At 42.5% G+C, this 17,646-nt stretch overlaps 1 protein-coding gene across 2 annotated transcripts; it reads right to left on the bottom strand.

Annotated features, from left to right (window-relative positions):
- Nucleotides 1-6: 6 nt before the first annotated feature.
- On the bottom strand, nucleotides 7-15,666 carry LOC109421721 (E3 ubiquitin-protein ligase Iruka). Of its 2 annotated transcripts, XM_062855498.1 has the most exons (6): nucleotides 15,156-15,666; nucleotides 14,942-15,076; nucleotides 1,660-2,190; nucleotides 1,453-1,597; nucleotides 761-1,171; nucleotides 7-475 (listed from the first exon to the last, which is right to left on the bottom strand). In XM_062855498.1, the coding sequence occupies exons 1-5, from the start codon at nucleotides 15,240-15,242 to the stop codon at nucleotides 786-788; spliced, it is 1,284 nt and encodes a 427-aa protein (XP_062711482.1). In that variant the 5' UTR covers nucleotides 15,243-15,666; the 3' UTR covers nucleotides 7-475; nucleotides 761-785. The 2 variants fall into 2 exon arrangements, with proteins under 2 accessions (XP_062711482.1, XP_029713969.1); XM_029858109.2 differs by having other exon boundaries at nucleotides 7-1,171; nucleotides 15,156-15,665.
- Nucleotides 15,667-17,646: the final 1,980 nt, after the last annotated feature.

Genomic DNA, 17,646 nt, shown 5'->3' with positions numbered 1-17,646 from the left:
CAGCTCACTACTTTCAATCTAGTACTTCACTGATTGCTTCCTATTGTCGAAAAATCCAAGATAGTTGTTTTCCTAGCTTTCTCAAGATTTTTTCAGAGAATTCGTCAACGAGTTTCCAAGGTTTCTTTGAACAGGTTGTACTTATTGTTGATATTTGAAAAACTCCTGAAATCTAGAATACCAAAAATGTCGTTACATCTAGGACAAAAAAGCTTCGAACTTCTTTTAATATTTAATCCTGAAACATGTTCAAGCTTTGTAAATTAAAAAGATGTAGAGTATGAAAACAAACGAGGACATGTAGAAACTAGTTATCAAACGAAAAAAAAAAAAAAAATGAATAGCTCAACCTGACGGGAATGACCCATTCAACACACTCGACCAATTGATACCGTTGAACTCAAATGTTAATTAGCACGCCACTTAAGTGTCCAATTGTAGAGCCATGGTACAAGTATCACAAGTGTGCAAATTTCTATGAAACGATAATATATAAAAGAAAAAAGAAACACATTGCTTTCGTTAGTTACATCTATTGGATAGTGCTCGAACGTTTCCATTATACAAAATGGGAAAATGTGAATTCATTCAAAAAAACTCTACAATTACATTCACTTAACACAGTGTCCCTATCCTCCACCGCTTTAAGCTTTCGTTGCAAGCTTCCGTATGGTGTTCCGGAGGGACACCGCAGAAAATCGTGACAAATCAAAATCATTTTTTGGTAAAAAGCATCGCAACCATGTTTCACAAAACTTACCTACTCCTCCAAAAGTGTGAAACCATTAATCAAAGTCATAGTCGATGTTACCGTCGTCGTCACGATACCGGTTGGTGCCGCCGGAATTGCCTGTCCTACTGCTATCGGTACCGGATGTTGAAGCCGATGATGACGATGCCGCCGCCGCTGCCGCCGCCGCCCCGGACGACGATGCATTGTTGCTGGCGGAGGGGGATACTGTGGACGACGTGCTGGCATTGCTTTCCCGGGATGTGCTCAGGCCGGCATGGGCCCGTGGGTTTCCCATGCTCGCCCCGGCACCGGTGCCGAAGGAAAACATCTGCGGGCCGAGATCGACTAGTAGACTAGAGGAGGATGGACCTCCCTCGTCGATCGAGGACGACGAGGAATGGCTCGTCGCACCGGGAAACGCGTCCGAGTGAAGTGATCCTGGAAAACAATAATTCAGGTCAAAATCATGTAAAATACGGTAAAGAATAATCATAAAGCAGAATCCTCTGAATCTAAGCTCCTTCTCCATTAATAAGGTAGGTATATGGTACAAACGGTTTAAGTGTTGCAGCAACCTACAGTCAACTACGCGTACAAACAGGATTACTTGTCAGTATGCGGATTGAAACGATATGCAGAGATTTCAGGAATCGCCAATAGCAGCGTAAACAGGATCTTCCGGTAATAATCATAAATATAGGATTGCAAGTTCTACTTACGTAACGTATTGGCAACGGCGTTCGCCGCTGCTGCTAGGCCACGCTGCTCATCCGGTTGCTGCTCCGGTGCCAGACTCTTCCGGCAAATGGGACATGTACCATGCAACTCTAGCCACGGAATGATACACGATTCATGGTATACGTGCTGTGGAATAAATAACATACATCAACTACCATTCGAAATCGCAACATCACAGCTCTACTCACAGCACACGATAGCTTCCGAACGACTTCGTCAATCTGGAAATCCTCCCAACAGACCGAGCACTGCAGCTTCATGTCCACCTGCTCGGCACTGATTGTGACCTTCGGGATTTCGGCGATCTTCTCCTTCTCCAGCGGCGGTGGTCCCGTGTTGTCCATCTGGTTGAGCAACTGTGTCACGATCGTGTCCAATCCCTCCCGGCCCCATGCGTAGTCTCCTGGATTGCCCATGAAGAACATCGGAGTCCCTCCGATGCCTCCGTTCGCTCCGTCTGCCACCGAAATCAAAATCTCCCGCAGGATGTCGTCCAGGTTGCCCCGACGTCTGTTGCGATGCCTCCCTCTCAGCAATGTGGGACCAACTCCTCCTCCACCAGCACCGGTGGAAACCCCCATAGCCCCTGCTGGCTCGCCGCCATCATCTCCTAGGGAACCTCCTCCATCGGAATCTGAGCCACGTGGCCCACTAGAGGTCGACAACAATAGTGGCGAAAGAATGCTGCTGCTGAATATTTCGCTAGCCAGTCTTATTGCCTGTAGGGAAATAAGTAACGTTTAATACAAATATCCTCAGGATAGAACATTACAGTTTTTGATTTTAATAAAATCTTATAAACAAGGCACAAACAGAAGTAGGGTAACCCAAGTGACAAGGATCACTGAAGGATGATCAAAACAAATAGGATTTTTCTGTCCTCTTATACTGAATGCCTCGAGAATTCTACCAGACGGTTGAAATTGCACAAATGGATAACGTGCCTTTGGAGCCGGCCTTTTGATATTTCACTCAAACTGAAAACATTTGTACAAAGGGTTTCCCACCCGGATCGTTCAGCAGACCGAAGAGCTTTCTGGTACGCCTTGCGAACCGACCTGAAAGCCTCCGATACAGCTGAACGTCTTTTGTTTAACATTGTTTCCTGAGCTTCGCCAGATCAGAGTTACACCAGTTTGTTGACCGGGGATTCCGGAAAGACAATGTTCACGAAGTAACATTCGAGTGTTCAGAAAAGATGTAGCGATGGTCAGATAAAGAGTTTTCATTTGACACATACCAATAGGTCATCTCGACGTATTTACTCTTGAGATTTTTAACAGATACATTAATTATATCACATTTCCCTGGTGGTTAGGATGAGTCCCTAGTTCAGAGATGAGTGTAGCAACGATTGCGTTGTTGACAAGCACACATGTTCGAGGCATGACACGCGAGTTTGCCATTTCATTTTTGCTGAAAATATCGAACACCGGGTTCACAAGTTTTCCTAGATAGAAAAACTTCCCGTTCGAAACCATTTTGCATAAATCTGCATCGTTCCTGTTTTTTATGCCGAAGATTGATAGGGTATTGGTTCTTTTATTAAGCAAGTGGCTCCCATTTTCATCCTACAAAAAAACAAGGGATTGAGGCGTCGTTGTTTGTTTTATTTCATAGTTTTGTCTTTTTTGTTAAAAGTGAGCACGCATGAAAACAAAAACGAACGGAATCAATCGGTGCCATAATCGCTTGTTTTCGAATAGGATGAATATGAGAACGTGAGATTACTGATGACACACATACCCTATAAGCTACCCTGACTGTAGACACTACCTAAAAACTACACACTTAGAAAATTTAACCGAACTCGGTTGAATTTCAACCGAGTTTTTATCTGCTGAACGCTCGGTTGGGTGTTCGGTGGAAAGTGCACTAACCGAGTGTTCGGTATAGATTTTGTTTGAACCAAAACGTCAAACTTACCGAAGCAGTCGGTTGGAGCTGAAGTAAAATTAATAAACCGACGATCGGTTATACATCCTGGATGCTTTGGAAATGTTATTCGGATACCAATGATTAATGAGCTATCAAATAATGAACTAGGCAAGATGGACCAACCAGTGGTCTTAGCCAGTCGTCAAGACAAGTTCAAAGAAAAAAAAAAAAAAAAAAAAAAAAATAATGAACTACGCGATTACATTTTTCATTGCATGTTTTATTAGTCATACTTGTAAGCCACGTCATAATAAATGGATTTTGGAATTTCGATTGGGAGAATCGTTTCTATGTAGTTGGCAAAGTTCGCCCGCTTCCGGATGTTGCGTTGGGTATCAACTGGAACAAAGTAGGAGAAATATAATGAATCGCACATTATTTTGCTCAACGATTTTGATGTTTCAATAGTATTAGCACTTACCAGCATCTTCAAGTAGATTCCTTCTAAATCCGCCAATACAAAACTTGTTATTTGCACAAAACACCGGTCATTTCTTAATTTAGTCTAACTGATGAAAACTGAGAAAAACAAACATGGCCGCGCGATTGTTCAGCTCGTCAGCTTGGTGAACCGAGTTTTCTCGGTATCTGGCACCGAGTTCGTATATTTTCAATGAGAACCGTCTTTTTCGGTAGTTTTGACGTATGAATCTGTCATTTTTAACGAGCATTTGCTTTTCATCGACAGAATATTGACCGTCCAGTTCCAAACTGTTCACGACCGTTCGAAACAGTCGCCGTTTCAAACGGTCGGTGAAACAGTCGGTCACGGATTTGACAGCAGAAATGAGCGAGAAAGATTTCGCGCGCAAACGCGTTTTCAAAAACATTCAATTGGTGGAACAAGGACAGCTAGCCGGTCGCCCTGATCAGCTGTTGCCGGCAGCCAAGCCGCCAGCTTTTTGACGCGGAAGTCGGGGGGTGTTCAGATGCAATGTTTATGAAAAAAATCCGCAATAAATGTTTTAAATGTCCTTAAGTGGGGTTTAATAGAAGCAGGTTATATTATTTCCAAGATAATTGCTAATGTTTATTATTATGAAGACCTATACATTTGAAATAATGATGTGCTTGAACAAATTTGCTGATTAATTGATTTCTGTAGAATACATCGAGAATCCCCTCGATATTCGACGACTGTTCTGAACAGTTTCATAAACAGTCGGGATAATCCAACTTTGAACTGAATACACAATATCTGATATGTACCGAATTTCTCGGTTTGCCAAATGCAACCGATCGATTTCGTTAAAAAATTAAACCGAGTTCGGTATCAAAAACTGAGTGTGTGCCTTCTAATTAATTACAAGTGTTTCCCGTAAATCCCTATAGGATTTCACTAGAGTTTTTTCTAGTAATACCTCCTATGATTTATCTTGAAATTCCAACTATTCCCGAAATTCGTTTAGGGAATCCTCTAGAGATTTATATTTGTATGAAGAGCCAAGGCCAAGAGGAGTTCCAGGAGAAATATTCTGATTAATTTCAAGAGTAATCCATGAATAAAAACTCTAGAGGGTCTCCTGGTTGAGTCTTACGAAAAATCCCTGGAAGAATCAAAGACATTTCTGAAAGTATCCAAGGTAAATTACCTGGAAGAATCCCAGCACGAATGCCAGAATCCAATGAAGAATCCCAGCACGAATGGGAGAATCCAAAGAAAAAAAATCCTTGGAATACCTTGAGAATTCTCTGCAAGAACCGGTAAAGGTATTCTGGAAAAATTTATAACGAAGGCCCTGATTGAATCACAGGAGGAATTTCTGAAAGAGTCTCAGGAAGATTTCCCGGAAGAATTCCAGCCACAATGCTAGGATAAATTCGTATAGGAATCACTAGAAGAATTTCTGGACGTATTCTAGTATGATTTTCTGGAGGAATTGCTGGAAGAACCACAGGAAAAGTTGTTTGAGGTATCCTTGGAGGAAGGCCAAAAGGAGTTTCTGCATGAATTTCTAGAGGATTCTTTGGATAAAATCTCTGAAGGAATTCCTGGATGAGTCCTTGGAGAAATCCGTGGTGGAATAATCAAAGACATTTCTGCAAGAATTCCAGGAACTTTGCCTGGAAAGATCCCAGCAAAAAAGCCAGGAGAAAGCTCTAGAAGAATCCGTTGCATAAATTCTAAAGTTCCGCAGTTATTTGTAGGAGTTCTTAGAATTCCGGGAGGTATCATAGAATATATTTGTTGAGAAATCCTAGATTCAGGAATGTCCAGAGTATCTTAAAAGTAGTTTCTCTAACAAATGCCTGGAAGAATACCTACAGTTCTCCTTGAACGAATCGGTAGAAGTATACTGAAGGAATCTCTGATGGAATCGCAGGAGGAATTTCTGGAGGAATCTCAGAAGGATTTCCCGAAAGTATTGCATCAACTAAGTATGCCAGGAGAATTCCCTAGAAGAAGGCCCAAACCAAGGGCCGAAACGTCGGCTGTAATAGTATCACCCCGCTCATAATTTTCCGGACCTAAAGGCCAATCGTAGTGGGATAAATTCCCTAGAAGTATTTTTGAAGGAGTCCTAATGGGGATTGCTTGAAGAACTTCTGCTGGAATTCATGGAGAAAGGTCAATAGAAGTTCTTGGAGAAATCCTCTATGGAATTTCTGGAAGAAACTCTGGAGGAAGTCCTGGATAAATCCATGAAGAAATCTTTGGAAGAATCGCCGAAGGGATTTTTAGAAAAAATCCCAGGGAGATTTTCCGGAACTTCCCTAGTAGAATACCTGAAGGTACCACAGTGAGAATTTTTGGAGGAGTTCTAAGAGAAATTGCTGCATGAATTGCAGCAGAAGTTGCTTGAGGATCCTAGCCACAATTCCCGGAGGGAGGCCAATATAAGGCCCTGGAGGCATTCCATGAGAAATTTCTGGAAGAATCTCTGAATAAAATCTCTGAAGGAATTCCTGAAAGAATCACAGGAGAAACTTCTGAAAGGATCTCAGGAAGATTGTCTTGAATAACCCCGCCAGGAATTCCAAGGGAATCCCAATAGAAATTTTGAGAGAAATCCCTAGAAGAATTCCGAGAAGTATCAAAGTAAGAATTTCCAAAGAAATCCTAGGAGAAATTGCTGGACCAATCTCTGCAGAATTTTCTAGTATGTACAACCCCATCAGGACTGCCTGGAGAATAATTCAGCCACTTAACCTAATTTACAGCTCTTTTGTCCACTAGGGCACTGCGTGAGCGATTCCAATTGGCAGCTGCACTTAAACTTTGTACAGCGCCTAAATGTATTCTATTCATTCTTATTCTACTATATCGAACTGGTAGCCTTTGTGCTGCTGTTACTTTTAACCCTGTCCATGGTAGAATGATGAGCACGAGGATGTTGATGTGTGGCTCTTGTTCCTTTTCCAGTCCGATTGGGGGTCCATTATGAGTTGCCGTTTCGCCGATATCCAATTATCCAGGTCCATTTGATTTATGGAGCTCAGAAGAGGGTCAAGTTCCAGCCACTCCTGGGGGGGAAGAGCAACTGACGAAATGCCGGGGCTGGGATCGAACCCATGACCATTCACTTATGAAACCTGGAGAATATTAACCCTTCAGCGCGCGCGCTGTTGTAAAAAGTACAACACCATCAAAAAACCTCGCTCGTTGTATACAATGTGCGCGCGGTGCAGTTTCGGTTGCTTGATGGCGCGCGTCCTGGAAGGTTAAGGGAAGTTTATTGAAAGTAAAATCGGTAGGAATCCATAAGGAAGCCTAGAGAAATCACTGTATGAATAGATAGAGGTATTTCTGTAGAAATCCATACAGAAGTCTGTTGGTTGTTCTTACCAATATCCTAAACGTCAAAACGTACAACAAGTATACAAGTAATTCTGGGTGTGCTTAAGTTTTGTTGAAATGTTCCATTGATAAATACTAGAATTATTGTGTTTATTTTTAAATTTTAGGTGTCTGTCAAGAACAAATTCCAGGGGGTGCCAAATGTGTTCTAGGGGGTGCCAGGCACCCCTGGAACCCCCCCTAGCTACGCCAATGACGTCAAGGTTGACCTCGAATGTCAAACAAGACTTGCTCATCATTATTTTATTTTCGAGTTTATTAACTATTCTGTTATTGTTCAAGTTCGGAAAAATTACCATTGAGATCAGAAAACCAAGCTCTTTCGTGTTATACACCAAAAGAGGGAAAATATTTTTCATTTTAGGGCCCTATTACAAGCTTCTGTGGCGTTTTAAGGGGTTGTTTCAGGGTGATTTGAGCAACCATTTTAATGGGATTACGGGAAATTCAGGGGCATTTTAAAAAGTATTAGGGGGTTTCAGAGACGTTTCAGGGGGTTTTAAGGGCAATTCAAGGGATCTCAGGAGTCCTTGAGAGGTGTTTCAAGATATTTCTGAGTTATTTCTAAGAGAGTGTAAGCGGCGTCATGGTCGCATTTTTTTCCGCAATCAAGTTCCAAGATTGTGAACAACCCTCGGTACCCATTACGTAATTTATGTTCAGTCCTTTTCCTGTCACATCGGTGTAACACGCTAAATATAATTTACACAAAAGGCAATTTACACGAAAAAAAATACACACCAATGAATATTATTGGGTACCGAACGGACTGGACACACAAAATTTGATGGTTTTCTTTGGTACATCGAGGTCTTGAAATTAGTCTATGGTGTCAGGGTGTATAAGTTACATTTCAAGGACGTTCCAAGAGGTTTTAGGTGCGTTTAATAGCATTTTAGGGGCGTTCAATGGGTTTTCAGGTACGTTTCAGGGGGTTTACCCTGAAACGTACCTGAACCCTATTAACCCTCCTAAGATGTTGAGCTAGACGCACCATCATGGCGTAGTGCACGTTCCGCGAGCCTTACTGGGTCATATTGATCCTAACATCCTACTAGGATTAGAGGCGTCCAAAGGGTTTCAGAGGCATTTCAAATGGATTATGATTACTTCAAGGGCGTTTCAATGGCATTACGGAGGTTTCAGGGGCGTTTCGAGACATTTTAGGTCAGGGTCATATCAGGGGGTTTCGAGAACACCTTTATATCAAAGGGTATGTCAAGGGCGTTTCAAAAGATATGTGATGGGGTCTCTGAAACTTCCTGAAATGCCTCCAAGATCCCCCTGAAACCCCCTCGGACCTCATGTAACGCACCTAAGACGGTCCGACACCCCCGAAAACTCCTCCGTAACGCTTCCGTAACGTCTCTGCAACCTGCCAGAAATGCTTTTGCTGAAAGTTCCTTTAATACCTCTAAATCACCCTTAAACCACCTCGGACCTCATGTAACGCACCTGGGAGGCTCCGAAACCCCCGAAAACGCATGCGTAACGCTCTGATTCTGAAACTTCCTGAAATCTCTCTAAAATCTCCCTTAACCCTAGTCGTAGCATTGGAATCATTATGATCCCTAAACGTGCTCTAGGTCAGCGAGGTGAGCGCAAGCTAATGCACGAAGAAGGTTAAACCCCCTCGGACCCCATGCAACGCATCTGAGAGGCTCCGAATGGGTGGTTAGGGGTAGAGTCAGTCTAGTTAGAGTCTGGCGGACTGTCACTTTCGATCGTAGCCAATCGAGCATGACGTCATAGTGTCCTCACCGATAAATGCTACACCGTTGATATAAAGGTGTTCTCGAAACCCCCTGATATGACCCTGACCCAAAATGTCTCGAAACGCCCCTGAAACCTCCGTAATGCCATTGAAACGCCCTTGAAATAATCATAATCCATTTGAAATGCCTCTGAAACCCTTTGGACGCCTCTAATCCTAGTAGGATGTTGGGATCAATATGACCCAGTAACACGGACAGAAATGTTGTCTGCTTGATATAACTTTTTCCATAGTACTCTCAAGCTTCGTAGATATTCTTGGCTTAATTGCTTCAAATGGTTGATTCACAATGATTTGATGCCTACATCAAGCATCTGTTTCATTTGAATCAACATCATTAAACACCAACCATCAAATGCTTAAACCAAGCATAAGTGTCATTACTTCAACCCATGTTGACCCAGCCTCCTGTTTGCTATCTACTCAGTCATTGTTCATCATGGCGGCGGTGTAGTTCAAAGTGACGATTGTAACAACTTTTCTTACAATTATCGTTTACTGCGCTCTGCTATAATCAATCTTCCGGGATTCGCCATTTCAGAGTTCAGGTAAGTGCTTGGGTAAGTGTGTCGCTGGTAATTTGGTGCATGAATTCACAAGCTCATGATGTCTGTGTTTTGTTTTCCAGGTGCAGCTTCTTACTCTACCAATCGAAAAATGTAGCACCGAGACCGCTACCACCGGAATCGTTTGATCCATCAGCCCATCGACCGGTCATACCATCAAGATTTCAGTTTTTTGTTGCGTGTTCGAGTTTATAATTATTTGAATAAAAAAAATGAAAATTTAACCTCATTTGAACATTATTTTTGTGTATGCTTAGAACAGCTTGAAACAACCATCTGATATAGTACGTATAAGCTTCAGCTTTAGGGTTAAGTGAAGCATAAGCATGCTTGAATATACCATGAGCATAAATGAGCTGTCAAACCTTCAACAATAAATATTGTTGATGAAAGCATAATATGACTGAGTCAACCATATTTCTTGCTCTAATCAGTTCATCAATTTACATCATTTCAAGCTTCTGTTATGCTTCGTCCTATGGTATTATGCGTAATACAATCCTCAAAAGGGATTATATAAAAGTCAGTGCACAAATATGCTTGTTCGCGACCGCAATATGATTGACATAACTTTATATTTTTCTCCGTGCGTGTTTTAACCACGCGGCTACCGACGCTTGAGTATACCATGCTGCTAAACATGAATAAAAGCCAAGCTGTGAGACGATTTTTCGTCATAGAGTGACCTTATGAAATTCATCCGAATCATTATGAATCGTTTAAAGGCCGTTCCATAAGTTGGGCCTTATGGAAATCTTAAGGTTATTTGGCTGAGTGTAGAGGACGAATGTCGCTGCTGTTCCCTTTGTTCTCGCTCGCAAACATGTCGGGTGTCTATCTGTCAAACTGCATACTTTTTCGCTTTGACACTTATAGCCCGGCCTATCTCCGCCAGCAAGAGATGTTTCGGCAACGACGCCAGCGACATTCTTCCTCTATAGTTTATTACCTCTATTAGATGACGAGATCCGTGCTTTCGATATTTGCAAGGCAGGCATTGTGACGACCATCTTTGGATTCGCTTATATATGTCCTTAAAAGCTAAAAGCTAGTACTGGTTAATTTTTAAACACACCACGAACGATTAGAAGAACGCACCACAAGTTTTAAAGTTGATTCTAGTCGCATTGGTCTGTGATTAGCATAACCGTACGAAAAGGTCAAGCGAGCCGTGGTGAACTTTGAACGCTGCAGTGGAAGAAATATAGGATACTGCATGATGACGTCACGAAGCCACAGAGAACAGACATCCAGGCTAGAACAAATTTCATTCGGAAAGTTGTGTAAGGATTTGAATCTTTACTTTAGTTAGGTTGCAAATCAATACACGATGACAACACTAACGCCACCAAACACCATATTGCCACAGTCAGTGGTGAATTGAAACATTTCAAGTGGTGAATTAAATTAGTATGGGAAATTAACCGATTGCAGCGCCACGCTATTGCCACTTGTGTTGCCGATTTCAAATGGCCGTTAAATTCCTTACACAGTTTCGGAACTGGACTTGGATGTCTGTTCTCTGTGACGAAGCCGAGCACTGACAGTTCAGCGAGCTTGTTTACATGGACTTGGTCTCTGGCGGAGATCCGGCAAAACTGTTTTTCGATACAATTTCAGTAAAACGCTAATCCAGCTTTTTACGCTGTGATGAGGGGTGATTCATGTTTGACGGATCTTGCCGACAGCCCATGCAGCATCACAGTTGCCGAAAATTTCAGTTCACTGCTCCAGATTTGTCAAAAATTTTCACCTGATGTCACCATCGTTACTAGCACAACAAATACAATGCAGTGTTCGTGAAGAATGGTAACAGCACAGGATTGAAGGAATTGCTTAAAGATTCCCGGAAGGGATTTGATGGGAAAATTCCCAGTAAAATTCTCGGATGGAAGTGGTGGATCTAGTGGTGGATAAGACCCAAAAAAAAACTGCAGGAGGTTTTAAGGTTTTAACTTCTCCTCATGGAAATATCTTCGGAATCTCTAGGAGTTACTTGGCTTCCTTCAGGTGCTGAAATGTTGCAGGATTTCTGGCTTAACGGGTAGTGGGAAAAATTGCCAGATGATTCTCGGAAGGGTCTGCTTTAGAAGTACCCGAGGGAAACTGCTTGTAGTTTCTATGAAGGAAACGGTGAACTTGTTCAGTGAGAATTTTAAATTCCTTCAGGAGTTGCTCTTGAAGATTCCCCCAGGATTTTTTAATCGGGGACTCATCAAGTATTTTTTCCGGAGACCTAAGAATTGTCACCGAAGATTCCTCCAGTAATTTCCTCCGGAAACTCTTCCAGGAATTGCCACCGGGGATTTCCTAGGAATTCCCACCGGAGAGTTCATCAGGTAATTTGGAATTCTCACCGAGGAGTCGTTTCGGAATTTCCACTGAAGACAGCTTCAGAAAGTCTAACCGTGGAATTCTTCAAGAATTCTACAGTTGCACTTCCTGGAGCAATCTTAGTGGGGAATTTCGGGACGAATCCTTGGTGAGAATTCCAAAAGGAATCTCTGGAGGTCTGGTGGGAATACCTGATGAAATCTCTGGTGGAAATTCCTGAAGCAATTCTATAAGGACATATACACGATCCACAACCTGAAGGTAAGTCCAGGTTTCAGAAAGGAAAATGAAGGCACTCCGCGAAGGCCAAACGAAGGTTAGCACAATCGGGCGACAGTACGGCACCAGGCAGCATCATTAGGGTACCATACTGACACCATAAACGAATTACTGGGCTGGGAATCCTTGGGAATGAGCTGGCGTGTTCCTGGGTTCTACCATAGGCTTGATACTACAGTTGAAAATGGAGGGCAACGATAGCAGCTCTAAAAAGAAATATTCAAATTTTGAATCATGACAAATGTTATTTACTTACTAGCCGAAAAAGTTCATGGTGAAAATTTTTGACAGTTCGGGAGCAATGAACTGAATTTTTCGGCTACTGTGTTGCTGCATGGGCTGTCGGCAAGATCCGTCAAAAAAGAATCACCCCTCCTCAAGCGTAAAAAGCTGGATTAGACGGTTTGTTTTGTATTAGTAGAGTTGAATATAATCGATTTTTCCGTATCATAATGGTTTCGGGGCGGAAAACGTAAATTTAATTTTCGCCGGTCGTTAAAAATTCTAACACCTTGTAAACAAGCTCGCTGAACTGTCAGACAAAGTGAGGTTAGATCAGGTGCTTGCAGTACCCTATTGGTCGAACGAACATCCTGCCTAAGAGCGAGGAGGAGGATGCAAACGGCTCGTACCGATGAGGGTAGATCGAAAGCGATGAGGCCTACAGGGCGACTAAACTAACACTGAACAAAGAGATTAAGACACGAAAACGAGCGTGCTTCGAAAATCTCTGCCAGGCAGCCAATACGACACCCTAGGGGGATGCCTACAGAATAGTCACGGCCAAAATGAAGGGAGCGTCAGCACCCCCGGAACGCTCACTCGAGATGCTGCAGAGGATCGTGGAAACACTGTTCCCGCGCCACGATATCAGACCATGCCTGGACAGATGCGAAGTTCCGGAGTGGTGGAAAAGGAAAAGATTGGTTCTGTTGCCCAAATACGAGCAGCAACCCGGCGACCGGTCAGCATACAGACCTATCTGCCTTCTGGACACCTCCGGGAAACTGCTGGAACGAATCATTCTGTCGGTTCTGATAGTCTATACTCTCGGATAATCAGTTTGGCTTCCGGAGAGGTCGATTGACGATGGACACTATTAAGGCCGTAACCGAAACGGCTGAGATAGCGGTCCAGAGAAAATGTAGAGGAATTCGTTACTGCGCGGTCTTCACGCTGGACGTAAATAATGCGTTCAACAGCGTCAGCTGGACCGCCATCGAGTGCGCCATGCACCACTTAGGAGTCCCGGTTAGCCTATGCCAATGCCGAATACTGGAGAGCTACTTCCAGAATAGGGTGCTAATATATGACATCGAGGAAGGTGCAAGGGACTACAACATCATCGCGGGAGTACCTCAGGGGTCCATCCTGAGCCCAGTACTATTGAACGCGGCGTATGATGTCGTATTGAGGCTCAAACTTACACCGGGCGTAAAGCTGATCGGCTTTGCCGATGATACTACCCTTGGTGGTATATGGCGAGTCGGAAGTAACGGAATCCTACTTGTCCGTCCCACACATCCATTCCTGTTGTTAGGCGTGATATCTCTATCGCATTTCTCCTGCATACTCGACCTTTGCTTCACGAAGCGTGGGCATTCAAAGAGCACATGCTCCGCTGTCTCACACGCAAAAACGGCTACGCTCAAAAATGTGTTCGGCCTGCACATTTTTAGTAAACATCCATGCCGCACATGACTGTGTTCGAAACACACATTTTTTTAAAATTGCTCGCGAGCTCATATGAGCATGTATTTTACAATAATTTCGACATGGCAACCTCACTGGGTTTATAAACCACCTTCAAATACCGAAAAATATTGATATTTTGCAAAAATGTGAGCGTGCGAGCAATTTAAAAAAATGTGTGTTTCCAACACAGTCCCTGTGCGGCATGGGCGCTACTCAAAAATGAGAGCTTTTATTGTAGAGAGCAGAACAGAAATTGTGTCAAGTGTAAATTCATCTTGCCTGCTCGTCTCTCGAATGAGCCATTTTACGAGACGTTTCGGATCAGCTGATCGCTCATTTCATGAATGAAAATTTGACAGGAGGTTGCGCCCAAGCCCGTGAGTGTTAATATCAATATCAACACTGTTGTCGTTTCGTAAAATAGACTATTGTACTTGAACTAAGCAGAGAAAATGGCGGGCCGATCAACAGCAAGTTGAGTTGCACCACTTCCCCCCCTTTCAATCCGGGAGCTTGAGTCCAGTCTGGAGTCCAACGCAAAGGGTAGTCTGAGGCACTAGCCAGGACTCAAGCTTTCAGGGGAGAGAGGACAACTTAAGGCGGTAGCTGGTGGAACGCTTACCAATAGAGAGTACTCATGTGCGTCCCCCCCCCCCCCCCCCTCTTCCGAAGTCATTCCGAACGGGCCTAACGCAAAGGTAAGGAAGAGAGTGAATGAATTTTAATGGGTTGATCCCTACATAACCCGAGAAACCACAAAAGTTAGAAAATGTGATTGAACCGTAGAATTTGGACAGAATCCTCACCACCCTAGTGTCTACGTAGTTTATAGACTATGTATAGATTTGAGATCTTGACCTGACAGTAGATTCGGCTTTATCATTCAGGAAACCCCATGAAGAAGTTATCGACAGAGCACACCGTTAATTAAGATCCCATTACACAGGGTCAAATATTTGTCCAAAAAAGAGACCAAAGCTCAAACATCTTGAGCTGCCTTAGACTCAACCTCTTCGATTAAAAAGATGTAAAAACATTTCAAAATTTATAAAATTTCCCTAGCGTAGCTAGATTCTGTAACTTACCTGTGGATTGATGAAATCATTTGTATTGGAATCGCCATCGGAACCGGGCGGTGGTGGCGTCGGTGGATTGTTGCTTCTGTCGGCCGCTGGCAGCTCCTCAATGAATCCTTCCGAACAGTGCGGGCAGGTGAAGTTCTACGAATGAAAAAGATACAGTGCCTATAACCCGGTTCTATTCCCCTTGGTATCCCATTTAAAAGACCAACACACTCACCGATGAAACCCGATCGATTTCCACCGAGCACGAATGACAGTAGAACCGGCACGGAGGGTTCGACGAATTTTCCACCAGCGCTTCCATCGTCACCGGATGACGGTCTGGGAACTAAACTGTCCCCCTTCGTGCTCAACTAAATCGAGCAACCGTGACAATAACTAACACAAAACCAATGCCACCGAACAGTTGCCGTGTGAGTTCAGTTTTTTCTTCTTTTCCGGCGGCTGCTGCTGGCAGAAGGGATGGACAATCGGCGAATCTTTCCTTCGTTCGGAGTCGGAATCGTTTCTGCAATATTGTACCCGCTCGGAGCGCTACAGTTCCATGCTGCTCCGGCGATGTTCAATGGCAGAAAAACTTCGCGGTTACAAAACAACGATATTTTTCCCGAAACAGGCGTTTCGTTTTGCGCAAAAGATGTAATAAATTTTTCTAGTTAGGGCTATTTTCTTCCGAGAAGGTGTCAAATTTGCGACGATGGAACGGAGCGAGCTAGGATAGGATACGACAACTAGTCAGCCCAAAAGAGACCAATTTGGAGACCAATAATCTTAGCAACGCGGAAAAACAAGACAGCAAGCTGTGAAATTAGACAGAGAAGTTGCAGGTGTCACATCCTATCCTAGGGAGCGAGAAAAATCTTTTCGATTCGTCAGTGCGGGTTGTCAAACCGGATAAAAAAAAATAACAAACAGGCACGAGCGCAACGAAAAGTAGGGGCTGTCGGCATTTTTTTCGATATTTCTAGCGTTTCATTTGAAAAGGGCCTATCTGCAAAACGTAAACATTGAGAAAATCGCATGAGAAGATCGCCTCCCAGATTAGTTAATCCTATTTAAAAACGGAAGACTTTTTTAGGTGTTTTATTCCATCTATTGACACATATGGGAATCTACTTCATGGTTCTGTGCATTATTTGCATCATACTATAGCAAAAATTCCATAAATAATGTATTTTGAACATGAACGGCAGATAGGCCCTTTTACAATCTAAAAATCAGTTAGGCCCTTTCAGTTAGGCCTTTTCATCGTCGGCAATTTCAGTTAGGCCCTTTTATTTTTTTCTTAATTTTAGCTAATTTTAATTATTCTGGATTATTTTTATCGATAATTCAAGGAAAGTTAAAGAGCTACTCAAAATTATTGAAAAACATGAAAAATAACCCAAATTTACAAAAGGGCCTATCTGATTTGATGGAAAAATTTCAGTTAGGCCCTTTTATTTTTTCTTAATTTTAGCTTATTTGAAATATTTTGGATTTATTTTCATCTATAATTCAAGGAAAGTTAAAGAACTACTAAAAATTATTGGAAAATATGAAAAATAATCAAAATTTACAAAAGGGCCTATCTGATTTGAAAGGTAAATTTCAGTTAGGCCCTATTGAATTCAGTTAGGCCCTAAAAGATTATTCAATTTCAGATAGGCCCTTTTAAAATTTATTTAAAATACGGGTAAAATAGATCTTTTCTCATTGATTAAGTTGTTATGGGATAGCTTAGGTAGATATTTATAGGAATAGTGAAAAATCGGGTTTGTTTACATTTTGCAGATAGGCCCTTTTCAAATGTTACGCTAGATTTGTAGAAAAACTTTTCAAATGATACCATTAACCTGAGACGAGACTCGCGAAGACGGTCTTCTTTTTCTCCACTTTGTTATTTTTTTCTTCTTCCTATCTGTTGTGCTCATTCTGCGAATGGAGTGACGTGAGAAAAGTCGGAGTCGTATATCGAGGTGAGAAATCTCGACTCGAATGAGGTGACTCTCCATTTGATTTACACGGCGAGTCACTTCATTCGAGAGTGGATTCCTCATCTCGATATACGACTCCGACTTCCCTCACGTCACTCCATTCGCAGAATGAGCACAATTATGTTTTGGGCTGGTGGTTCAAACACGTCCCGAATAGAAAAATACAATTCGTGGTATCGCCCGTATTATAAAAAGGTTATTCATAGAATGATAATGATACAAATAATAATAATCATACAATTGAATGATCAATGTTGAAAAAGTGGTATGATTCAATATTTTTCAAATATCATAGCGCTAGTTATAACGATACCTGTGATCATTCAGGAATAATTTTGAATAATACAGTTTTCAATGCTCTGTTGGCTGGAACCTCTGTTTATTGATGTTTCTAACCAAATTTGCTGTGAAACTGAAGCAAAACAAATTCTTCTGAAAACGAATTCTTCTGATTTTAATTTCTTGTGAACGTCCCACACAAATTCAAACATTTCCTACTCGAACGCATCACTATTCACATACTACAACTCAATTTTCATCAGTCTATGTTCCACCGCCGGCAGTCACTTCCAGACCAGCAGCTCCGGTAAACCCATTGGTTTCGACTACTTACCTTCCACCGATCAAAACTGGAGGACGCATTCAGTATCTACGAGCCGAACCCCGAGCAGACTCCTGAAGTGGATTCTAGGCTTTGTCCCGAGCTTTGTTCCTCCATGCCACATTTGTTGT

The sequence above is a fragment of the Aedes albopictus genome, chromosome 3, assembly GCF_035046485.1.
Source record: "Aedes albopictus strain Foshan chromosome 3, AalbF5, whole genome shotgun sequence".
Classification (NCBI taxonomy): domain Eukaryota; kingdom Metazoa; phylum Arthropoda; class Insecta; order Diptera; family Culicidae; genus Aedes; species Aedes albopictus.
Note: the sequence above shows the minus strand (reverse complement) of the source record. Positions and strands in the feature narration are given on the sequence as shown.